This window comes from Homalodisca vitripennis, chromosome 5 (genome assembly GCF_021130785.1).
Source record: "Homalodisca vitripennis isolate AUS2020 chromosome 5, UT_GWSS_2.1, whole genome shotgun sequence".
Lineage (NCBI taxonomy): Eukaryota > Metazoa > Arthropoda > Insecta > Hemiptera > Cicadellidae > Homalodisca > Homalodisca vitripennis.
Window position 1 is genome coordinate 102993902 of NC_060211.1, and position 27628 is coordinate 103021529.

General features: G+C 32.5%; 1 protein-coding gene across 1 annotated transcript in view; it reads right to left on the reverse strand.

The window, feature by feature from the left end:
* Window positions 1–2776: 2776 nt before the first annotated feature.
* Window positions 2777–27628, reverse strand: part of LOC124362602 (golgin subfamily A member 4-like) — a 41254-nt gene continuing 16402 nt past the window's right edge. The window contains exons 7-14 of the mRNA XM_046817251.1: window positions 27412–27506; window positions 20150–24278; window positions 14629–14750; window positions 10525–10689; window positions 9281–9402; window positions 9030–9168; window positions 8422–8511; window positions 2777–3103 (exon numbers count right to left, since the gene is read on the reverse strand). Of these exons, the coding sequence (XP_046673207.1) occupies window positions 3080–3103; window positions 8422–8511; window positions 9030–9168; window positions 9281–9402; window positions 10525–10689; window positions 14629–14750; window positions 20150–24278; window positions 27412–27506 (4886 nt within the window). The 3' untranslated portion in view covers window positions 2777–3079. The remainder of the gene's footprint in view (window positions 3104–8421; window positions 8512–9029; window positions 9169–9280; window positions 9403–10524; window positions 10690–14628; window positions 14751–20149; window positions 24279–27411; window positions 27507–27628) is intronic.

Here is a 27628-nt window from a genome sequence, read left to right on the forward strand (position 1 = left end):
CAATTATACTCTGCCATTTTGGATTGATTAATTTAACTGGACTCTTTTTGAGAAATAAATTATAATTCATGTACTAAACTATACATCTTTTACTTATTTCAATAACTGCAAGCCAATACCAGAAGGTTACTTCAACAATAATTAATTTTGTTGTTGTCGCTATGAAACTCAAACCTAGGGAGTGAAATTAAAAACACATTGAAGGCATTGTGATTAAAATTAATTGTAAATTTCATTTTATTACTCATTTCTTAAAATTTATAACCCTCAATATTGTGATCCAAAATTCAAGATCAATAGTTTTATTTAACTTGTCGCTGTATTTAAATCAATAAATACATTTTTGTTGCAACTTTAAAAGTTTTCCAAAATAGTTTAAAATAAATCTCAGTGCAAAAACATTTGTTATAACATGTAGTTAAGGCAATATTGGCTATGGTGCTGTTTCGCTAATAAAAGTATAGTCTGTACCAAAACATTTTATCTACCAAAAATAGACCAAATTAAATGCTGTATCTGAATAGAAATAAAATTCACCTACTCATAATTAAATGTATTTAACGTTTATGTATTTCGATTACCATCTGATCAGTCTAACTAAGCAGATTATACCAAAGATATTTATTAGTGCAGGAAGTGGGTAAAGTTGAGCCGCAAATATGGCATCACTGTAGGTCTGAGGGCAGTGTAGGGGAGGGAACTCCATACAGCTGAGAGGAGTGGTGGAAGAACTGTAGGCTGCTTAGATTATGAAGATCAAGCAAGAATTTTGGTTCATAATACTTGATCCTGAACTTTGGCAACAGGACATTCCTTACTGTTACTGATAATACCAACCTAAATGATACTTTGAGCAGATTCAGACCCCCAGCAGGGTGGGGAAGGAAATAAGAGAAATTCTCCATAAAATGGACCAAATAATGAAACACAATAATGATGCAGCGCCTTGTGTCTGTGTCAACAGTAGAGAGCCATCGCTCGCTGTCCGCTACTGGCATAGAGTTACACTCACACACCGAAGCAAAGTAAGAATGTGTTGACATATGTACAAATGTACTTTGAGCGTATTGTACAGTTATTGCACCTTTCTCCTAGAATATGAAAGTTGAGCATGAAATATATTTTATAATTCATAACTACAAAAGTCGGTTTGACATCATGCGTGACATTGATGAGACCCAAGGTAAGCTATGTTTAAAGATCTAATAGATGCAGTAAAAAAAATATAAACTAACAAGGTATGTTACACAATTTCATGCCTTTGCTCCTGGCTTTTCATAAATAGTTTGTAAATGTATGTTAAAATATTATTATTTTTATTAGTTAAATTACAACACTAATGATAATGTAAAAAGTTAAGGATTCAAAAAGCAATCTTTTTGTATTAAAAGTTGTGAAACCATTATGCTAGTAAACGACAAATATCATTGTATATTTATGAGCTTCAAGGTAAAACGTTAATTAAATTAAGATTTTATGCTTGTTAAATAGTTTTAAAAACTATTTTGGTTAATTGAAAGCCTGAAAACCGCATTGCTTTATCCCACTCTCCTTGGGGTATTCTATTCATTCCTGGTATTGTGTTCCCTCCCCCTAAATGTCTCTATGGATATGCCCCTGCATTTGAGCAACTAAGACAGAAGCTGAACTGATTGATCTTGATTGTAAGACCTGGGTGCAGAGTAGTAATTATTTTTGCTCCTTTTGTAAAAATGAATAAATTATGAAAATTATTTAAATGGAAAAGATTCACAGATGCTAGAAAAGTCTATAAAATTAAAAGAAATAAAACAGTTACAATGGTAACTCATTACAAGTTCAAGGGAACATAAATATTACAATATATACTCAATTGAAATAATATATAGGAAGTGTAAAATATTTCTCTTTCATTTGACATGCTCTGCTCCATGATATAAATGTTATATTGGTTGCACGTGTCCACATACAATTATAAACATAGTGTTTATCCAATTCAGGGGTGATTAACAATAAATTACAACTCGTGCAATTTAAATTATGCATGACTAAATGTCAATACGCTTTCACTTATTAACTTTGAACTTCTACTGACGAGATACAACAATTAAACTAATTTACAATACTTTGGTCTATTTATTTATACAGTGGATTATGTCTTAACATTTAATCAGAACATTTTCTTGTAACTTATAAAATGTTCAAAACATTTACTGTATTACTATTGCCACTGAAACCCCTGTGAATCTGGAAGAGGTAGGTGGACAATATCTTTTTTGCATGGCATCATTCGACTATTATTGTTGTTATTTCTAAAATAAGAGGTAAAATTCTGGAATGATGTAAATGACACTAAAGACAGACTTGTTACACCAAAAAATTTGTCTTGAGAACATTGTATTTAGATAAGTTACAACAATCGTTTTACATTTTTCCTGAAGCATCTTGGTTGTTCAACTTTTCAGTTAGCTTATTATTAGCAATATAGCATTTATATTTTGAATTTTTCATATCTGATGTTACAAATTAATTCCTAGTTGAAAATTACATACTTTTTACGACACGTAGATATTCCTGTAATCAAACTAACCTTGCAGCAATGTGATAAAATCGCCTTAAACATATCAAGCAATCAAATACTATTCATATAATGATGTATTATTATATGTAAATATTATAATGTATTATTGCATCTCTAGATACACTGGTATATATGCATTAAATAAACAAAAATGTTCCATTGCTATTTCACTCTAACTCGGCCACCAGAAAATGGTATGGAAAAGAAAGGCATACATTTAGTTCAACATTTTAATAAGATATGATAATAAATACAAATTAATTTTTTAAATTTAAATGGTAAGTAACATCTCAAAAAAATATACATAAATAGGTGTATAAGTAAATACATGTTATACATGGTGTTAAAAATTATACAGACTCTCATCACTGATTACATAGTGTATAAAGTACAATATTTAAATATAAATACAGTATACAATAAATATCATACAAATTCCTATCAAAGATACAGTGAGTAACATGACAAAAATAGGTTAACATGAAGCAGTTTCAACAAGAAGCAGAGCATCGGAAGTTATCACAGGATACCCAGCTGTCCGAACTGAAACATTCACATTATCTTTTAATGTAAAATCAATTTACTTAAAATTAATGTTATGTATGTGACATACTTATAAATATTGACACACCTTCAGTTATGAAGCTAGATTTCATGTGAATGGTTACGCCTACAGTCATCATTGTAGGATTTGGGGGTCGGACAATCAAGTGAGAATGTCTAGTGTTAAGATACTATTAGAGACCAAGTGATTGGTCCTTTCTTCGTTATTGAACAAACTATCGAGGGAAATTTTTAGTCGGACATGCTCCAGCAGTACATTTCCTTCAGTTAGACCAGACAGTTATTACTATTTAAACAAGACAGCACACTCACACTTAAGCTTACAATTTCAAGACAATCTCGATGAAAGATTTCTCAATTATTGGATCGGTATTGAAACAGGAAAAATATTGTCTACAATTACAAAATTTTGGATCTGCATCATTTAAGACAATGCACTACTGCTGCTCTAGCTACAATCACACCAGATATAATTCAGCGGTCTTGGACATAAATCGATTATCGGTTGGACATTTGAATAGCTACCAACTGAGCTGATGTAAAACATAACTTGGAACTATTTGTGTCTTACTAAACAAAACCATAAAAGTTTAATTATTTATAATAGTAATTGAGTTTTAATTTTTTTGAAATTGCTGCAGTCTTTCTTAATGGATGTATTATTATCAGCTTACTGAACTCGGGGTGTTATTTTTTTTTAATTTTGTTTGCAAAAAAACCAAAATAATTTTTTTTACAATTTGAACACTAGTGCCTGAGGCTGCTGCCTGACCCTCAGTGATCCTCAGATCTCGATAGGCTGGTACTACCCAAAACCGCCAAGGCCTACCTGAACAATTTTATAATGCATGATTTTCAAGCATTATTATAGCTTTTTTTCGTATAATCAAGATTCTTTACAGATTATCTACTGAGGTGATTCCCACTTAGCAATTCCGTACCTCAGATGAGACTCAAAGAGTGAGTGATGTCAGTATTGCTGTACTAATGTCAGAAATATGAGTTATGTGTTTTATTATAAAGAGGCAGGTGTTTAGTTTTTTGCATAGCAAGTCCACATGTTCAGCCCATGATAGGTTATCGTCTACTATTATTCCTAGAAATTTCACTTCATGTGTTTTTTTCACATAAGGTACACTAGGAACTTATTTTTCCTTCTCCAAAAACCCAGTTGAATTTTTTGACATATACAACACATGTAAGTCATTTTCATGGCAGTATTGATAGGACATGTTCATTGCTATATATAATTTAATGGCTAGGTTGTCAGATGAGCAATCTGATAGGAGTGTTGTGTCATCTACCTACTTTAAAATTGAACAGTACTGGGCAAGATATTCTGGCATGTCATTTATGAATAGTACAAACAGCACAGGTCCTAGACATAGATCCTTGAGGTACTCCTCTTTTACTGGTAGGGAATTGAATCCTATAGTTTGTGCTATATCATTTTCTATGTGAGATTTTTATACTAGTTGACTCCTTCCTGTCAAATAGCTCTCCAACCAGTGGCACAAATCACTGTTGATATGAGAGATATTGATCTGTGTTGTTGTGCAGCCACTTTTCAATTTCGGATAGACCTTCGCTATTTTTAAGGCTGATAGAAACAGTCCGGTTTGTAATGAGACTGGGAGGGCTGTGAGTGAATCACTGCACTGCTTTAGGAGCTGAGCTGATACGTCATCAATTCCAGTAAACTTCTTGGGCTTTAGATTTGTTATTATGTCTCCAATTTCCTTTTCATCTGTATAGGCAAAACTGTGAAGTGCAGGATTTGCTATGATAAGATTGGGAAGAGAGGATTAGATCCTTAACCTGAAGAAGGGCCTCTGGACTAAGACAATCTAAAATGTTTATCTCACCTTATGCAAAAGGGTGGTTAACTCTCCTAGAACAAAGTAAGGAGGATATACGACTGGTATTAGGGATGATGACAGGACATGGCCCTTTTGTCCTTTCCCTCTAGACAATAAAAAACTGTGGCAGCCCTGGTTACAGTCCAGTGAAAGTATCGTGGTTCCGAATATATCCCACTGCCGGCCAATATATGAAGAATGCATCAGAAAGTTATCTGCTACAGATATTAATGCTGTGCAGTTAATTCGCAATCTGTAGAATAAGTAGACACCAGTACAGAACACAATCTTTCAAGGTATAAGAGCACAGTTAATGTTATCAATTACTGTTTCTTGAATATTTTGTGTTTGCCCTTTAAGACAATACAAGAATAGAATAACTCCAACACGACAACTGAACTAAAAAGTAAATAAATACAAGAAAGATTGTGATTTAAGTCACGTGTTCATTTGATTATAATCATGAACTATGAAACAAAATGATGTAATGCTCCTCATATAAGTTGTGACTATTTGGTTTGAACAGTTTGAATACTGTCCGATCAATCGTCACGTGTGCAGGGAAGTTGTTCAGATGAATGGTAGATCGAAGAACTAATGGGATTCTACCAGCTGTCATCACAGCAGTATTGGTTGTGCCTGGTAGAACTGACGTGCAGGGTAGATTCGGCCGGCTGACCGTCTGCAAACTGGCAAGTTAAGTTGCGAGAGAATTTGTGCAACTAATGTCGCATAATGTGAACAAGATAGGCAATTTTACTTACGAGAACTGTCACAGGTACTTGCTGCGGGTGTGTTACTGGTTTGTATGGGAATCAATATGAAGTATGTTCACACATCACAGTGATGGCTCGGCAATGTTTATAATTGAAATTTTACTTACGAGAACTGTCACAGGTACTTGCTGCGGGTGTGTTACTGGTTTGTATGGGAATCAATATGAAGTATGTTCACACATCACAGTGATGGCTCGGCAATGTTTATAATTGAAATTTTACTTACGAGAACTGTCACAGGTACTTGCTGCGGGTGTGTTACTGGTTTGTATGGGAATCAATATGAAGTATGTTCACACATCACAGTGATGGCTCGGCAATGTTTATAACTGAAATTTTACTTACGAGAACTGTCACAGGTACTTGCTGCGGGTGTGTTACTGGTTTGTATGGGAATCAATATGAAGTATGTTCACACATCACAGTGATGGCTCGGCAATGTTTATAACTGAAATTTTAAGGACCGACACTGCTTTTCAGATCTTGTATACAACTGTCTTGTCACTGGTTGTGGCAGCAGTAGTGAGAGTGATACATGGATTACAGATTACAACCAGTACCGATCTACGGTCCACAGTCAGCCGACTATACCTTTCTCACTGACCGACTCGATCACAGTGGCAGTCACTCGGCACAATAGTATCAGTACAAAACCAGGTTTAAAAATGCTTTAAGAGAGGATTTCAGATGGTTCTGTAGTAACTACGAAAATCAAAAGCTTAACTAATTGTTTAAAGCACTATCAAAACCTAAGAAATTTTTAACAGTTTTTATCCTCTATACTTCTGAAACTATTTTGAGTACTAAAATATGTAATGTGCAGTTATTATATTCTTTAACGAATATAAATCTCAATATAAAAACGAATATAAATCTCCTTGCATCTCAAGCAATTATCGTCCGATTTCCATCCTCCCTGTTTTCAGCAAAATTTTTGAAAAAGCATTTCTCAAACAATTCGAAAAATTTTTGAACCGTTACGAAATTCTTTGTCCCGAACAATTCGGGTTCAGGAAAAACAAATCGACAATAGATGCTGTAACGGATCTCATTCACAATGTTGTCGATAGCCTGGAAAGGAGAGAACATGTGCTAAGCATATTCCTCGACCTTTCCAAAGCTTTTGACTGTGTGCATCATGCAAAACTGATGCACCAGTTGTGGACAAGTGGTATTCGGGGTCTGCCGCACGACTCTCGTCTTATCTTCAGGATAGAGAGCAGTGCGTACAGATCGCGAATGCCATGTCAAGCAAAGTGAAAATGCCCTATGGTGTCCCTCAGGGATCAATATTAGGGCCAGTCCTTTTCATAATTTACGTCAATAGGTTGACGTCATCAATCCAGAATGGAAAGGTGACTCAATACGCTGACGACACGACTCTCTGCATCAGATCAAAATCAAAACACGATCTCGAAGTGAAGGCATTTATTGAGTTGAATTCATGCATCGAGCATTTCTCAAAACTCAATCTGAAAACAAACAGCTCGAAATCAAACGTCATGAATTTTTGCCTCCGGCAGCAACAAGACCAAGAACTACGGCCTGCAGTGATGGTGGACGATGTTCTTCTTGATGAAGCTGAATCCATTAAGTTCCTTGGAATGCACCTTGACCGAGGACTGACATGGGACGATCACATTGAAAAGGTTTGCTCCAAGGTTGCCTCGGGCATTTTTGTCCTGCGCAATCTTGCAAAATTTTGTTCTTTGGATGTATTGAAAACGGCATATTTTGGCCTGATACATCCACATTTGACTTACGGCTTGAGACTGTGGGGCAGCTGTTCTAAGTACAAATTCGAAAGAGTATTTAGAACTCAAAAGAAAGCTGTCAGAATTCTTTCAAAATTGAACCCCAGAGAGTCGTGTAAAGATTCCTTTAGGGAGCTTGGATTGCTGACTTTACCCTGCCTCTATATTCTCGATGTCGCCCTGTACTGTAGACTCAAATGTGAGTTGCTGCAGGGTAGGGATGTCCATCAGTACGAGACTAGAGGCAGGGACAACTTTAGAATCGACCAACACAGAACAATTGCTTTTGAACACTTGCCGTCACAAGTTGGTGTCAGAATAATCAATAGGCTCCCTGAAGTTATGAAACAACTCGATGATCCAAAAAAATTCAAAGCTCGTCTAAAACACCTCCTGGTATCAAAGACATTTTATTCTGTTGATGAGTTCATGATGGGCCGCTGGGATGAAAATTTTGAAAATTAAGACCAACGAGAAAAATCCCTGGTTCTGATTATTGCCTTTCATTAAATAATAATTTTAGTTGACAAATCATCAAATAACTGATGTATTTTTTGTACCATTACTGACGCTTGCAATGCAATTGTTGTAAATTGTTTTTATGCAATAAAGGAATATTATTATTATTATTATTATATTAACTATTCAAGAAAGTCCATTTTCTATGTATGCATGTGTAGGAGTTTTCTATATATATATTGCTATTTCAATTTAATATTTTAGTACTAATGTTACATTCTCATTAAAAAATGTCAACACTTGCTAAAGAGCACTTGTACATAAAGATTATACATAAAGTTTTGAATACTGTAAATGAAAACTCTTGACAGAATTTACCAGTTATTTTTATTTTTAGTTTTAGTTTGGTTAGTTTTCAATACTTTACAAATATGATGAAAAATACTTACAACTGTTACTTTCTGTTTCTCTTTGAGAACAATATCTCTGGTTTGGTTTTCATCAAACTTCATCAGAGCACACAACACTCTAGCTAAAACCTGCAAAACAAAACAAACATACAATATACTTATCATACAAATAAATTGAGTATAGAATCAAGAATCTTTATTGACCTTTAGGCAATTACACAGAAAATTACAATAGGTCTTGTCAGTTCTCTATACTATACAGTCTAGTTGCCTAATACAAAGTACTAAACATTTGTACTTAATAATATTCAACCAATAGAAGGACAGGGTGTACAATCTTTTCACTTAGTTCTGAGTTAAAAATGAGAACAACATAGCCTAAAATTACAAAAATTAACAAAATAAAATTTTAAACAGAACTATACAAATGTTTAATTCATAATTTTATTGATTGACTAAAAGAACTAATAATTCTAGTGCTCTAACTACAATTATGATTACTTAATTAAACTATTGTCCTGCCATTAGACTGGCTGAAGAGAACTTTTAATACAATAAATCCATACAAAAGTGAATAATTTCTTTCAAATATGAATAATCAATCTGTATTTCAACAAGTTAAATGATAATTTTTCAATTAAACTCACCATCGGCTCTTTTCCCATCATATACTCGTACAATATATTCCTCAGATACTCCATTTCGGTGCAGTCTTGACTGTATTTTGACGTGATAGACCTCAGGCGTTTACTTGCGATCGCCCTCTGATGGTCGCACGTTTCACACCTGATAAACAACCATATTCAAAATTAAATTTCACTGCAACTAGCTCATTCAGTTGAAAAACTAAAATGCATTAGCAGTCACTTATACTTTAAAGTGAGTGAAGGTTTCTGACCTGTGGCTCTGAAGCTCAGTAAGCTGCAGGGTGAGTGCCTGGACCTGCCGTCGCATCATATCACTACTGTTTGAACCACTTTCAACAGCTTTTACTGCTAGCCTACTGGTTGTCTCCAACTCCTGCAATCCATATTGGAAGATTCTTAGACAAAGTATATGAAATCTTTATTAAAGTAAATGAAAACACAATAGTAGCTTATATAGGATGTGTCTATCAGTAGCTGCATTACTGAGATTGTATTTCTAAGATTTTTCATTCATAGCTGACAATTTATAAAAATGTAATATAAGACATAAGATAAAATAAAACTGGAGACAAGGAAAATTGCATCAAAATGATTTATTGTACATTAATTTAGTACAAGCAGGATTTCACCTGCTACTGGGTACCGTGTTGCTAGACTGCCCACTTCGTTTCGTAAAACTTGTGGAACGTAATGAAATATTGCCGACAATTGATCAGTTCAGACTACAAATAATGTGAAATAATACATTTTAAACTGAGTGTTAGTGAAGGCAATCACTCTAGAGGCTGTTGCAACACAGCTGATTTGAGCTATCTACTTGGTTTCTATAAACAACTAAATAAGAATTAAACAATTTTCTTTGAAGACGAAAATAAACAATGCAATGTCCTTATAAAATGCAATATAAAATATTGCTGGAATCAGTTCAAATTGATGCCACTAGATCGCATATGCTTACGGTCTGAACCATGATGTTCACGTAAAACCGCTGCAGTTAAGTCCATCGTTGGCCATGACTGTCTTGTGAAAGCACATTGATGGTTTGATTATTGAATTTATTCGGTTTGAATCAATTATTATTTATTAATTACTAATAATTGTTAAACAAACCTTAAAATACATATTTTTACAATATAGGAGATATTTTTATACAATACAGGGGATACAAAACTCTTCCTAAAGTGTGTAAACTGGATAATATTATATTAATTTTAGTATAATTTAGTACTTTTTAAATAAAAAGCATTTCGTTATAAATTCATTTGAAGTTTAATTAATTCTCAAAAAGTTATATGTTTTAAATGGCTCATTTGTTTCAACTAGATTTCAACTTCAATGCAGTGATACTACAGGCATACTAGCCATGTCCCTCTTTTGTCCAGTAATTATAATGAAACATGTTCTGGTTCATTCACATGGACAAACTGAAAAGATCTTTGTAAGATCAGTTAAATGGATTTTCTTTAAAGAAAATAGATCCGAGTTAGTCTCACACCTTCTTCTGATTGGTCCACTGTCTGGTGAGCTCAGCCGTCTCCTCCTGATGTCTGGCTTCCTCCTCCGCCAACCTACGATCCAGACATGATCTCCACTTTTTGTCTTGTTCTCTCATCTCCTTCTCGTAATTACTTCTCAGTTGCTGTATTTCACCTTCTTTGCTCTAGTAAAGAAGATTAGTAATCATTAAATAATTTATTTTATTTTTTCCACAAACATTGACTGAAGATAAGGGTGAAGATACTGAATAAGTACGCAAGTTGAGTTAATTTGTGGTAGAAAAATATTCTTTTCTTGTGATACTTTCCGATAGCTACTAGTCTTACACAAATTGTCAAGTAAAGTCATGCTCTTAAACCCACATTGAACAAGAACTGGTGTCCTTATTGATTTACTATTTGTTGGTTTATGAGTAACTCTTATAGGGGTTTGACAGAAATTAGAAATCAGAAATTTATTGTCACGTAACATTACATAAATGTAGTAGATAAAATCTACAATGAACAGGTGACTCGTCAATATAGTTTAAAATATACTAATCCTAATTAAAAAAAAGTTATAAACATAATTAACAATTCACTGATAAATAATCAATATTAATCGCACAAACAGTGATCCAGTAAGTATATAAAACATTAAACTCTAATGATACAGGTACAGATTATAATTCATATTAAAATTAAATAAAGATAGATGTAGCTATTATTAGGCTACACTAAAATAAAATAATTTACAAAACATAAAACACATTTAAAAATAATTAGTGATAAAATAAATACAGTGGAATTAATACATATATATACATCAAAATGTTTTGATATGGTTGGGGGGTAATTTAATTAATGAAGGTTGCACCATTTAGAAAATCAGTTTCTGAATAGTATTCTTTCTCTATTAAAATATGTTTTTATTTTATAGAGAACTTTTCTGGAGGCAAAGAGGATAGAGATATTGGAATTTTATTGTAAAATGTTAGTCCTTTGTAATAAGGGAACATTTCAAATAATTTAGTTCTATGGATTGGGTATGTAAATCTGTCTCTCTGTCTTGTATTATAATCATGATCTTTTGTGGTGATATTATTAAGTAAGTTTTTATGGGTATACATTAAGACCTCATATATATAAAGTGACGGAATTGTCAATAAATTTAACTTTTTAAATATAGACCTACAGGATGATCTAAAATTTAATTTTGTTATGATTCTCAAAGCTTTTTTTGCAATATAAAAATAGAAATTGCTTTGGAGGAAGAACCCCATGCCAATATACCGTATTTCATGTGAGGAAAAAAATAACCGTAATACACTGTCATCATCACTTGAAAACTCACAATATTTTGTAAAACTTTTAAGGCAAAACACGCAGAGCTCAGCTTATTTTCTAATTTTTCAATATGATGTTTCCAATTAATGTTTTCATCAATGAATAATCCTAAAAACTTTACTGTATTAGAAACACCTACCGATTCATCATTGAAATTCACGGTCTGAAGAATAGATTTATTTTGGTGTGTTTTAAAATGAACAATTTCTGATTTTTTGCTGTTTAAAAATAAACCATTTAGATTGAACCAATTATTTAATTTTAAGATAAGTGATGAGATTTTACAATGCAAACTTACAGTGTTTAGGTTTTTTACTATTGCTGTTGTATCGTCAGCATACAATATTAAACCTTCATCTGTTACTTCCTGTAGATCATTTATATAAATTAAAAATAATGTTGGACCTAAAATGGATCCCTGAGGCACCCCCTTACTTACAGACTTCCATTCAGATTCATATTTTATGCTTCCAATTTTAATCAAAGTTTTTTGTTTCAAGACCTAAACCAGTTTAATTCTCTCACACCATAAAATTCCAATTTTTTAATAAGATTGTTATGTATAATTCTTGAAAGTTATATAGTAACTTATATAAAAACCCTAATCTAAATAATTTAGATGCATTTATTACACCACCATTTATATATCACATATATTGATTGTTTGGATGTATATAAATACCATTTCAATTCATGTATAACAAAAAAACTTCTAAAATAAATAATTTCAAATAAATGTACAAAGTCTAAAAACAACTGCAGCTCTTGCAGTCATAGGCCTATTAGAACTAGTTGATAGAAAGTCATCATCTAAATCATTAGTGTTCTGAGGATCAATAGTATAATTTTTATCATCGGTTAAATTTTCATCATCAAATAAAAATCATTTTGAACATCATCAAAATTAATAAAACTACTTCCATTGTCATCTGAATATATGTATAAGACTGCACCTATTTTATGCTGATACAAACAATCCCATTCCATAGTAAAAATAACCACTTACACAATAGTATATCACTTAAATAAAAAAAAGGAATCACAATGTAAAGAAACAATGAAAATACATGTATATCACAGTTACAGAAGTTTTGAAAAAAGTAAACAAAAACAACTGGTCCGTATCAGACTACAATCCACATGAACAATAAGCTAAAAGAGCTGATCTGGAAATTAAGTTTTTGTGTTTGGAAGTAATCAGTTGTCTCAGTAAATTATTTTGATTGTATCATGTATAGAAGTATATGTTAAAATCGATTTCAATTCAGTGGAATATTCGGTCTATGATGCAATAGTGGCAACTACGCAGTAGGCAGGTAGGGCCCGTCCTGCGAGGTCTCAGCAAAACAATCAATTTGTGGGCGGACCCCGCCCTGACAGTTAATGATTGGTTTGTTACAACTAATGACAACAATTATGAATCCTTGTCTAAAACTTGAGAAACAATATCTAAATAGTGAACTAACAGCTGAGAGCAATGAAACATTATTGCCTCAAACAAACATTAGTCCATTCACATTTCTTTGTTTCTCTCTACCAGTTTCTTCACCCAATTCATAGCACTAGTATAATAGAAAGTCACTATTAACCCTGGAACTGGCAAACGCCCGATATTGGGTGTTTTAATACGTCTTTTATTTCTCAATGTTTTACGTTTGTTACGTATGTTATACGTCCATACGTTTTATAATCTCTGAACTGTATGTTTACATTCTCCCGCGTACCGCACTAGTTGCGCGTGCAACAATGAGTCAACTGGTTTATTCGGCTATTGTTATTTCGTCAGCTGCATGGTGTTTTGTCTGGTTTATTGTTTGTTTGTAATGATGGTTGTGTATATGACACAATAATAGTAAGTTTTTTGTGCGTGTTTACATAATGGATCGTAATTTCCGCGATCGTTCAAGTGACATTCGAGAACTAGTTGTACATTGATACCAATCGAAAGAGGAAGGTTCAATTTATGTAAATAATACACTAATAAATAATTTTATAGTTTCGTTACACGTCCATACGTTTTATAATCTCTGAACTGTTTGTTTACATTCTCCCGCGTACCGCACTAGTTGCGCACGTAATGGATCGTAATTTCCGCGATCGTTCAAGTGACATTCGAGAACTAGTTGAACATGAAATAAGCAACGATGAGGATTCCGATTTAGACATTCAATCAGAACATAATTAAAAAAAATATAATAAAAAATTAAAAAATAGAAAATTAATATAAACTAATAGTTACAAGATTGTACAAATCCAAGTGGGCTTTGAAGTTCTTACTTTTGTTGGTAAGTAGCACTTTCGAATGTCAGTGTATGATTTTTGTATTGTTTACCACATGTAAAAATAAATACATTATAAACTATATGTTGTTTTATTTTTACTCAGAATTAAATGCTCTTCCTTTTCTATATTTTGGATTTTGCATATCACTAACAACAACAATTTTATAAATCAAAAACTTTGAACTAACTTTTCTTTAAAAAAAAAAATTTTTTTTTTTCATGGAGAGTTAGAGTAAGGGTATTTTTTTGTTTTAATTATATTATGTAAAAATGTTCCTTAAACAATGCTGAATAAATAAATATATAATATGACATAGGTACTTTATAGTAAACATGTAATAATAAAATAAATATGAGGCAATGTATGAAGTACTAAAACACTCGCCAGTTCCAGGGTTAAACAATTTCTTTAATTGACATTAGTTATAAACCTTTTTTGTAATCGTATGCAGGGGTGAACAAAATAATATAATCTTAAACAATTCCAAGACTTACTTTTACACTCTGTTGATGTTCTTCGTACAGTTTCTCAAACGCATCTCCCCTCTCATCAAGATCTTGTTGAAGATTTTCAATTTGTTCTTTCATTTCATTTACTATGTGCCTTTTTTCTGCCCCTAAAAAGCAGTTCAAAATAATTATTTAATTTATACAGGATGTTCATAAAAACCCTTAATTTCACCGCCGAGAGCCGATGTCATCGGCTTTCGATGTTCTTCTCAAAACCGCCAAGAGCCGATGTCATCGGCTCTCGATGTTCTTCCCAAAACCGCCAAGGGCCGATGAGATCGGCTTTTAGTTTTTAATTGTTTATTATAATATCCATGGTAATTTTATATGATTATTGCATACCATTTGAAAGCATAAGAGTTGCACTGTATCAAAATACCATAAAATAGGACAATTGTCACTTTATATAGTACGGAACAATCAAGACGAACGCGATCAAGTCATCAGCTGTCTGCTCATTTGCTCTCGATAGTTGACAGTCAGTCTGCAGCTATTTGTATACAGTTTACGTGTTGTGTTTGCAGCTTACTGTTATAACCTTAGTAAAACGTGCAAATTACTTATTCAATAAGTGTTAGTTTACAAAGTTTTTACTTAGTATTAGTGTTATATTGTGATACAGTGTTCTGTGTCAATTAGTATGGAAAACAGGAAACGACCTCGATCACCTGTAAGTGAAGGTACCCTTGTTTCTCAAGTTATAACCTCCGGTATTCACTTTTTAGACGATGAAGATGTAGGTTCTTTGAGGGAAAGTTCATCAAGTAGATCTAGCTCTGATGAAGTTGATGACACAGACGATGATCCCGACTACGACCCTACCCCTGAAACTCGACTTGGCCCTGGATTTTTGCCTGTTCAGAGACCTTTTGGTACTAATGATTTCAATGTGGCTGGACCTTCTGGCCTTGCCCAAACCCCACTTCAACGTGTTGGTCATACACTAACTAGTAGTTCTAGTACAGACTTGTCCGACAGTGAAAATGATGTGCCTAATGCAAATGCCAACATTACGTTACACACACCTAGGCCTAGGGGTGCAAAAGGGGTAGGCCTAGACCTGGAAGAGGTGGAGCTTCAAACAGTGGTCCTAGGCCTGCACATAATGTGACTCCTAATCCTCCTAGCCCAGACAGTAGTGATTGGGATGATGTGGAGGACGAACACGATCCAGGATATAACCACAGCTTTCATTTTTCAGAATTATCTGGCCCCAGGCACTGCCCTCCCTGGAACTCTGCACCCTTACAATATTTTTACTTATTCTTCACCAATTGTCTTTTAAATGCCATAACTACAGAAACCAACAAATATGCCCAGGCTTACATTCAATCCCGTCAGAACTCACTCTCACCTACAAGTCGCCTTAGACAGTGGGTCAACCTTACTGTTGAGGAAGTAAAAGGATTCTTGGCAACAATTATAAATATGGGCATCATTAGGAAGTTTCACATATAAAATCTTCTAAAAAATGTATTTATGAACATATTGTTATAAAAATTAGTGGAAATGTTCTTGAAATGATACTTTATAAGGTAATGACAGTCTCATAGTGATAAAAAAATAACCCCACATTACCTAATTAACGAACAAAAAATTTTTTTAATAAAAAAAATTTTGTAAAAAAGGTTATAATTTTATTTTTAATTTCTGATATACCATGTTATTTACTTTTTTCGGTGCTCCACTTCATTGGCAACAAAACAAAACAAAAATTATAATGATATCTTGTTATGGTGCATAGTAATAAGCATTTTACCAAAAGCTTGCAAATTTCCCATTTTGGGCTTGGCGGTTTAGGGTAACACTATACATAAAATGCTTGGCGGTTTTGGGTACACTTTTTGAAAAAGGTCATGGCGGTGAAAGGGTTAAAAAATTACTTTAGGACACTATAACTATTCACGTAAAAACAAATAGAAAGTTTCTTAAAGGAAAATCCTAAAGACGAAAGTTGTTCATTTGACTGTGTAAATAAATGAAAACATTTAAAACTAATTGTTTAAAGACCATTTACAAAAACAAACTTAAACTTTACATTGTATTTCTTTAATCTATAATGCAAAAGGGTGAACTCAGTATGCATTGACTGAGTAACTCGTGCTTTGGTATACGAGGATTGATTAATTTATGGGTATAATTATCAACAATAAGATTGTGTGATTAATGTGGGAATTACAGCACTGTCTTGATTGTCCAAGTACTTTCCATTAGTAGAGCCATCTAAGAGAACACGCTGTTGGTAGTGCGGCTAACAGATAATAAACCGAAAAACATCTGACTGAAGGTTGCCCGCCGCGGTAAGATTGAAATATTTTATGTTAGTTGGGTTTAGGTGTTGGCTTAGTCAGAAGAAAGGTATATTTCACATGTTGATATCATTTTAAAATGTCAAACTATTAGTTTAAACGTTTATTTTGCACAACGGTGAGTGTATGATAAAGTTCAATGTTGGCTTATTATTAATATACTCGTAACACTTTCAAATATTTAGAAACCTTACAAGTAAATCATTATACGCATACCAATTTGTAAAGTCATAGACTTGATTTAGTTGCAATCAATCTGAAATAATGTTTATAAACATGTTCATTTACAAATATTCAATGTTATAGATGTACTTCTGAAAAACATCTAAAAAAACACCATCTTGAAATATTTTATTGGTTGAGTTATCAAAAAATGAGTAAGCATAAAAGTTGCTTAACAATTTTATAAGAAATACCAATTTCGATTTTTGTTATACGAGAGATAAAAATTCTTGCATAAATGCAAATGGTTACCATATTGAAATCTTTTATCAGCCAAACCTCAAAAGGGACCCAGAAATGTGCAAAACTATTAGTTATTTAAATTTACTGAAAAATTCAAAAACATTTGTTATTTTCTGTTTATATAACGGAATTAGTTGAGTTAAATAAGATGTTTGCATAAATGCCAATGACCGCCATTATGAAACCTCTTATTGGTTAAGACAGGTTCATGAACTCCTCCAAGCTATGTACAAATACTGTATCTATACCAAACTTAGTCTGAATTTATTAAAAATTATGACAGGTATTCTGTTCACAATGTTGAATACTACTCAAAACCTTTTAAAGTAGCAACTTGAAAATTTTACAAAATATAAAAAAACATGCGACAGCAAACATTATTGAACATGACCTGAGAATTCTAACACACTTTTTTTGCTGAGATACTTCCTTCCTTTGGCAAACTTTGAACAATCTTGAAATTTGAAGACGTAAAAAAGAGTGATTTTTTAATAAATTATAATTATTTAAAAAGAACCTGTCATGTTGGGAATATAATGGCATAGCTAAGTTAAGTTTTCAAAAATGCAAATGGCTGCCACACATACACACACACTCACACAAAATTTCAGATTATAGTAGGTTTGAGTCCTGGGAGCCATGATCAGAGAAAATGGATAGCTTTCCAGGACATTCCGTGTCATGAGGGTCCTTGCAATAGGCACATTTTTATGAAATCTATCTAAACAGAATATTTTTTTTAATATACATGACAGGTATTTTTAAAGCCTGTACTTTTTTGTATTACAAAATTGCTTGACTTTGCTGTATTAACAATTTAAATTTTTACTCTTGTGCTAAAATCACATGACAGTTAAGATAGTAATATTATTTAGATGATGTTTCTAATAACCTTAGATTAAGCTTAACCATATAATTGTTTTCCATGTTAACTGAGTTTTTCATACCCATGCTCTCGTTTCTATCAGATAAGCAGGACTCTTCTTCCTGAACATGAACTCCATGATAGGTTTCTTATTAATCATTAAACTTAATTTAATTTACATTGGATAACAAACTTCTATAACATATTGTTTTGCCATCTCATGATGTGAACCCTGTTGTCACAAATTTCCTAACACAAACCTATACCAAGTCTCTAGAAATTCTCCTCAAAAACTTCAGTGCATGTGTAAAAAATGGAGTTACTTATACAGGGTGGGGCAGGGAAACATCCCTACTTTCGAGGTGGCATTGTGAGTAGTGGGGACATGTTGGAGGAGTGGGGGTAGGTTCGAATGACGCTGTGGCCACGGAATTTTCCGATAGTAGCGCTGTCAGTTGTAGACATGGCTTGGTCGAATGAGCAACGCGCTTTTGCTGTCGAGACGTATTTTTCTCAGAATAAGTCTATTGTTGCAGTGCAGCGTGCGCTGCGAACTCGTTATCGGATTCCCCCTCGCAACCCTGTTCCTGACCGCAAATCCATTTTGTTGTGGGTGGAAAACTTCCGTGCATGTGGTAGTGTAGTGAAAAAGAGAGTTGGGGCTCGGAGAACTGTCCGAACTCCAGAAAACATTGACCGTGTCAGAAGATCGATCTTGCAGTCTCCTAAGCGTTCTGCCCGCAAGCATGCATCCGCCCTTGCATTGTCTAATCGCACTGTGCGTCGTATTCTCCACGAAGAACTCCACTTCCATCCATACAAGATGGTCATCGTTCAAGAACTCACACAACGGGACTGGCAACAACGAGTACAGGCATGTGAAACTTTAATTGCTGACTTGCCTCATGATGCACGAGTTTTGTTTAGTGACGAAGCGCACTTCCACATTTCTGGAGTTGTTAATAAGCAGAATATGCGTTATTGGAGTGGTGCAAACCCTAGGGTAGTTCATGAGAGGCCTCTACACAGTGAAAAAGTGACTGTTTGGTGTGCAATCAGCAGTGAATGCATAATTGGGCCTTATTTCTTCGAGGAGGACAATCGTTGTGTTACCATCAATTCCGAGCGGTATGTAAACATGCTCCAACAATTTCTTGCACCACAATTGCAACAGAATAATTTTGGAGTAGTGTGGTTTCAGCAGGATGGTGCCACAGCCCATACTGCTAGACATTCGATGGCTGTTTTGAGAGAAATGTTCCCCGGGCGATTAATCTCCCGGTATGGTGACATTCCATGGCCTGCGAGCTCGCCGGATTTAACTCCGTGTGATTACTTTTTATGGGGATACCTCAAGAGTGAAGTGTTTAAACATCAACCCAGAACCCTACAAGACTTGAAGGATGCAATTCACGTTGAAGTTGCCCGCATTCCACAACAAATGTTTCGCAGAGTTATGCAGAACTTCAGAACCAGACTAGATCAGTGTGTTGACAATGAGGGACATCACTTGAATGATGTATTGTTTAAAACAAAGTAAGAATTAACTTCCATCTGTACCCTTTCGATGCCACAATAAAGTTTTGTTCTAACACTTTTCGTTTTTTTTTAATTTACCTTCAAAGTTAGGGATACTTCCCTGCCCCACCCTGTAGATTATAATAGTAAAGATTTAATTGTAGTGCATTGATTGTTTAGTTTAAAATATATATTTAGGATGTTTAACAACTATCTTGTAATCCTCAACTATGTTACTACTGAGCCTGTTGAAAAACTTTGACTCACTGTTAGCAAAATTATTATATCCCATCAATAACAGAATTAATTTACTAAATAGAAGTGCAATATTGATGTATATGATACTAACCTAAAATTTCAAATTCAGAAGTCTTGATCTGTTTTTCTTTCTCTTCAATTTTCTGCTCATATTTTGTAATTAAGCTTTTTATATTTAATTCATACTTTTCTTGAATATTTTGAAGTTTTTCTAACAAGGACTTGTTTTCATGTTCCAACACAAGTTGTCTTTCATTAATTTTTTCATTATCAGTTACTGTAGGTTGTGTAAAAGTAAGTGTTGACTTATCTATTAAAGCGATTTCACCCTCTTCAGCCCTTCCTAAAATTACTTGTTGCAGTTTGTTAATCATATCATCTTTTATTCTAATTTCCTGCCGTAATTGGCCAACTTCCATTTTCTTGCACTCTTTGTCTACAGTAAGTGAATTTATGTTTTGGAGGGTGTCCTCCACGGTAATGAACACACCATTTGGAAAATCTGCATTATGAGGAGCATTATTATTATTATAGCTTTTCTTGGATTCGTGACTCTTTAAGAACAATTCCATACCCAAAACATCTTCTTGAATTTTTTTAGTTATTGTTTCATCAACTTCCATTCCATCTCCATCTAATTTAACTATAGGACTTAGAATTTTGTCTTCAAGAATGGCTTTCAAAACTCTTCTGGTAGACTTTATAATATTCACAGCTTTATTTATTTCAATTTCCAGGCTGTCACATCTATTTTGATGAAATAAAATGTTTCTTCTAAGTTCACATAGTTTTGTGTCCAATGATTCCGGACTGCTGTTCTCTTCTGATCCATTACACTGCTCCATTACATTGTTATTGGAGTTCACACAATGTCTAACTCTATCTACAGAATCTAAAGAGTTATCCTTGTCAGATAATTGACTATTTGACATATCAATAAGGTTCTGAAGTTCTATAAGAAGATAATTTATTTTTCTCTTATAAGAGTCAATATCTTGTTTACTTTTATTTTCTGCCTCTGCAATTTTTTTAGTGCATGCTTCATTTTCTAAATTTATGTTTATATGGTGCATTAACTCATTTTGGACTTTGTACTTGACATCATTTAACTCTTTGATCATTTCAGCTCTGAACTGTTGTATGAAAACTGCAATATTTTGTTGTAAATTTTTAATATTTTTCATTGAGTCCACTCTCAATAATAAATTGTTTATTAAGAGCTCCTTGTCTTTAGCTAAACATTCAACCACTGAACTTTTGTTATTGAGTTTAATCAACAAGTCTTCTAAATCAGTCCTAAGACTTGCATTTTCTAGGCACTTTTCTTCAACATCATTGCACTTTCTTTTTAAAGTCTCAGAACAAGCACTTAATTTTTTATCCAAATCTGCACTATATGTTAGTTGGTCTTCAAGTTGTTTTTTAGTCACATTTAAGGTCTGAAAAGTATCACTGTATTCTTTTTTTAGGATATCTAGTTCATCATGTAATTTAAGTTTAGCCTCCGTTAGTTCAGTGATTTCTTTTTGAAGTTTTTCATACCTAGGTAATAAGTTATCAAAGTTTTTCTGAATTTCACTCATTTTAACAGTTTTGATTTCACATTCTTTTTTTAGTTCTTGTATTGTGTTATTCAATTTATTCTTGTTTTCTGTAGATGACAAAATTTCTTTCTTAGTACCATTTAGTTCATCTTCTAAACTTAGAATTTTGCTTTGGAGGGTATCTTTGATAATAATTAAGCTTTCTTGTTCTTTTTTTAACAATTGCATTTCATCAGACATTTTATTTTTTTCCTCGGATGTAGACAAATATTTGGATTTGTTACTTTCAAGTTCTTTTTTAACTCTGTCAATTGTGTTATGTAGATTTTTATTTTCTTCAATAAGTTCTTTATGATTTTTTCTCAAAGAACTCATTTCCTCAGTTAATTGTGTTACTTTCTTTAAGGAGAGTTCTAGTTCTATGCTTGTTTTTTCACACTGATTTTCTAATTTATTTATCTTCTCATCAAGCATATTTTTCTCCGTAATAATGTTATCACATTCTTTTCTTGATAAACTTGTATCACAAAGTAATTTCTCTTTTTCCTCTAGTATAAGGGCAAGGTCATTTTTCATTTTTTCAGCATCATTTTCTAAATTACTTACCTTGCCTGTAAGAATAATTTTCTCAGAGTTCACAGTATCATAATTTTGTTTCAATAAACTTAATTCATGTAGTGATTTCTCTTTTTCATCTGCTGCGACTAACAGATCATTACAAGCTTTTTTGTTATAGTTTTCAAGTTCAACAACCTTTTCACAAATTGATTTGTTTTCACTTGTTAATTCATCATTTTGCATCTTTAATGAAATCATTTCATTTAAGAGTTTATCTTTCTCTTCAATTAAAATTTCTCTATCTCTGTTGCTTTCTTCCAATTCACTTTTTAATTTATTATTTTCTACCTGTAAAACATTATTTCTTTCTAAAAGTTCACTATTGTTTTCCTTTAAAATGGTTATATTTTTTTCTTTTGAGTCTAATTGCACAGAATTATTTATGATGGTATTCTTTAATTCTTCTTCTAAACTGGAAATTTGATCTTTTAAGAGATTTGTATTTCTATTAAAATCTAAAGAAGCTTGTTCCAAACGCGTTTGTTGTACAATATAGTCTTTTTTCAGGCCTTCAAGCGAAATGTTTAAACTCTCAATTTTACTTTGAAGTTTTTGATTTTCTAGTGTTAGATCATTCACAGTTGTAGATAACGAATCCTCCTTATCCAGCAAACCATCATACTCTTTTGTTAGACTTTCCAATCTCTGTTTAAGTTCTTCATTTGCAACCATTAATTCACTGATGGATATTTCTTCATGTTGTGTCATTTCTTCAGTATTTTCAAATTCAACATTTTGTTTACTAACAGACTTGTTTTCAATTGTTAAGTCATCATGTTGTGCCCTTAATATGATCATTTCATTCAAAAGTTTTTCTTGGTCTTCAGATAATATTTTTCTATCAGCATTGCTTTTTTCTAATTCACTTTTTAATTTATCGTTTTCTAACTGTAAAACACTGTTTCTTTGTAAAATTTCACAATTATTTTCCTTTAAAATGGTTATATTTTTTTCTTTTGAATCTAATTGCAAAGAATTATTTATGTTGGTATTCTTTAATTCTTCTTCTAAACTGGAAATTTGATTTTTTAAGAGACTTGCATTTTTATCAAAATCCAAAGAAGCTTGTTCTGAAGACATTTGTTGTACAATATAGTCTTTTTTCATGCCTTCAAGCGCAATGTTTAAACTCTCAATTTTACTTTGAAGTTTTTGATTTTCTAGTGTTAGATCATTGACAGTTGTAGACAAAGAAACCTCCTTATCTTGCAAATTACTATACTCATTTTCAAGAATTTCCAATTTCTGTTTAAGTTCATCATTTACATCCATTAATTCACTTATGGACATTTCTTCTTCATGTTGTATCTTATCTGAATCATAATCAGTTTGTATGGCTTGATCAGATTTTAGTAAACTTAACTTGTCTTTGATGTTTCTAACTTCATCTTCCAATTTAACTTTTAGGTTTTCTAATTCAATGAATTCTTTTCTAGTACTATAAAGACTGTCTATGCAAAAATTCAGATCGCTTAATATATCGCTATCTGTTTGTATAGATGTTTTAAAATTAAAGTTGTCATTTTCATAATTTTCTCTGCTTGTTTTCAAGTTGGTTCTAACAGTACATACAAGTTCATTTACAGAATTTAACTCAGTCTTTAAGTTTTTAGTTAAAACAACTTCTTCTTCCAATTTTTGCTTCAGTAATTCACATTGGGATTTCAGTTCTTTTAATTCATCACAATTAGCTATATTATGTAAACATTTACTGTTAAAAGGAATGTTAGTTGCATCACCGTAACCACTTAAGTTGTGTTCAATCTCACTTAATTTGGTACTATTCTCCATATGTGCTGTACTTTCAAACACATGTTTATCATCAATGTCTTCTTCTACACTAGACTGCAGATTGACTTGTTTATTTACACATGCCAGTGGTAAGTGAGATATTCTGTTCTCTTGTATGGCTTTTACTTCCTCTCCAAGTTCACTAATAAAATTTCTAAGACACAGGTACATCTCGAGTTCCTCTTTGGACTTTTGATGATCTAAACTAATATCATCACTATCAAACCGTGAACTTCTTTCTTCATAAGGCTTTGGCTTCTTCAATTCCTGAAAAATATTAAATCTTAAAAACATACTATATGCAAAATCAAATACATTTTGAGAAATAAAAACTAATTATGTTATCATTGTATTTTAACCTTTTGAGAAGTATTTATGTACTGAAATGTCCTTTACCTTGTGTTCATAAGAATAAGGCAGAGGAACTAAACAATATCCAAAATAGTAAACAAATTGTTGTTTCATTTTCACATGAAAATTATTTTTTAAAATCATCACAAATAATTTAAAAACTATAAACAACTTTTAATACAGACACTAAGCAAGGTGGCTGTTTTGAGCACCAATAAATGAATGCAACTGCAGAATATAGAAAGAATCTAAAGCCAATTTATGTTAAAATGGTTTACATATGCCATCTACAAGTGATAGTGATAGCAGAAGGTCCTTACTTCATTCACGCCCTTGTTGTACTCTTATAGTTTATTCTAAATACGTCAGCTTACAGTTATGTTTCCTGCTAAGGTCCATACTATTAAATAAAAATCTAATGGTGCCTGTCTTTTGTGTTAACATATGTATGTTTTACTCAATCACATAAAAACTACTATAGCGATTGTACTGAAATTTTACATAGACATTCTTAATGTCTCTGGTTAATAACAGGCCTGTTCTTATTTCGAAAACCCTTCCGGACTATGGACACTGGTCTCTTAAGTTGTAAAAAATCCCATCTTGTTATCTAAAGTTAAATTTCTGCAAACAAATTTTGTTAATTGAAAAGTCCTGTTAAAACAATCAGCTTTTCTGTGTAAACATTAGACAGCACAACTATTTTTAATTAATTTAACCACTATTTTTATTTTTTTACATATAGTCTTGAAAGCGTAGAGTAGGCTTGATGGTAACAACACTTCTTATTTCAACCTTTTCTACAACCGCTGTCAATATTAAGATTCAGATAAGAAAATTAAAAGTTTCAGTACAATTATAATTTGAACTGTACATTTTATTTTAGTCAGTACTGTACAGCAAATATCACAGACAAATTACTATATAACTGTTACTATAAATTTCAAGACTATAAAACCCACCTTAGTTGTCTTTTGACAGAAGTAAGCTTCATAGACCTATGTATGTATGTGTGTATATAGATATATTTATCGGGGAAACAAGGAAAATCCAAAATTAGTGTTGAAAATATAATTAACTCGAACTAGAAGTGCTATTACATGTACGGAGCCTTTGGAATTGCGTGTAGACCACGGGTAACTGCTAGTAATCTTGTAGAACTCACACATTGAATTCAAGCTACAAAGGAGTTAGAACATAAAATTTCACACCTCCTTCCTGGATGTAGGAGGTTATGTGAAGGCAATTTATCGACACTTTCATTTTTATTTCTCTTCATTATGAAATCTTAAAAATATCATGTGATTAGTGTGACTACCTGCTTCTCAGAATATACTACTTTAAATTATTTGCAGATAAAACTGTATCAATAAAAACATATGACAAGTAATGTTCAATTTGCCTTTATCCTCTCCTGGTCATATTACCACAATGTGCCTCAGGCGCTACCAGACTGAATTGATTGGGCCGCTCTGTCACAGGAGAATATACTCATGTTTTTATTACTATACTTCATTGCAGATGTTATTAAATTCCCTAAAATATGGTGGCATTTGAAAAATGATTATGCCTATAAGGTAAACTAAATCGAAACAAATCCTCATTTGTACAAGAATTGTTTGTTTGTATTGTCAAATTAAAATAAAACTACATGTCTTGTACAAAGAACTGTAAAAATAACATTGAGACAGTAAATGTCAGTAAAACAGTAGCTGCAGGAAGTTACAAATAGGTCTAGTAATTCTATAAAATAGCAAAAGAAGTTGAAAGGAATTTTGATGAAAAACGGCTAAATCACTGTCATTGAAGATATCGTGTAACAGATCAATATTGGTTTAATTAAAATTCAAAGGGTTCGCACCGAGATGGTTATACGCGGAAATTTATGTATAACCAGTAAACGTAAACAGGGACCACAACGGCTCCTAAGGTCCGACAATGAAGGTTAAGCTTAGAAACATGTCAACATAAGAACACACGACATTGGATTGGACTGACAGTAGGAATAAAACCTATTTTTAGCCATTATAATCAATCGTAGGCTAACTACTGGCTAATTGTGGAACTAAAATTGTACTCTGCAATGTTGGGCCTGTGCTCCAAAGCTGCTTAGACTTTTTAACTAGCCATTTTGTTAGAATTAAAAAAACCATAAATACAAGTTTGTATATAAAAACAAAAAGAGATGATAAATAGTGATGCAATAAATAGAATGCTTAGAATGCTGTAATGTCCTGAAGACGGCTTCTTAGCAATCAGTTGGAGGGTTGCAGGCTGTTTTTATACACTTAGGTTTATGCATGATTATTTAGATCTGGATTTACAACGACTACGTTCTTACTGAAACTGCTATTATAGTATATGCTTCAATCACAACATGCACTCTGTAACTATTCTAAATAAAAAATAAAACAATTGTTTGAATTGAAAAAAATAATTTAGTAGGATATAAAACCTATTTTATTTTAGTCACAATTTCGGGATGGTCAAAAAACTAATAACTGATGATTTTATTTTTACAGCAATATGTCAGAATAATATTTTTTTTTTTTCTGGGAGCAACAACTAACTTTATCTACTAATTCCAGTTTGAATTACCTTTGACAGGTTACTGTAATCAACACAATAAAGATTGAAAAATCGAAGATGCAATGTAACGTGGAAAACTCTTTTATCTTCAATGCTTGTGTATAGTTTTAAAACCTTTGTTTAACAAAGTAAACATTACACTTTTCCACAAAGTAATTTTTGGTTTTTTTTGTGGAGGTGTACTCTTCTCTTGATTTTCTTTTAATCTTTTACTACCATTTCTTTTTCTTGATTAATGCCTCCTCAAATATTTTACATTCCTGAGTACACATACATTAACAAAACAGCTTACCACAATTAGTGGTAATTATGTACATGTTATTTATTACTACCTATTTTTTAATAGATATTTGTTTACAGTTACACTCAATGCAACAGCAATATTGATATCCCCAAAGTGTATCAAATTTATTAAAAAATACAAAACGTATCATAAATTGCTCATTTTTTCTTCACTTACCTCTACTTCTTTTTCCAGCTGTTCTAATTTTGAGGTTTTCTCCAATAAAAACTTTTTATATCTTTCTAACTGGTTTTCTAATGAAGGTATACTCTCTGTAACAATTCATAAATTATAAGAGATACTAACTAATCATTACTAATAATGGATACAACTACTGACAAATTATGTAAATGCACTGATGTGTTTACATAATCTATACATTAACTAAGATTTA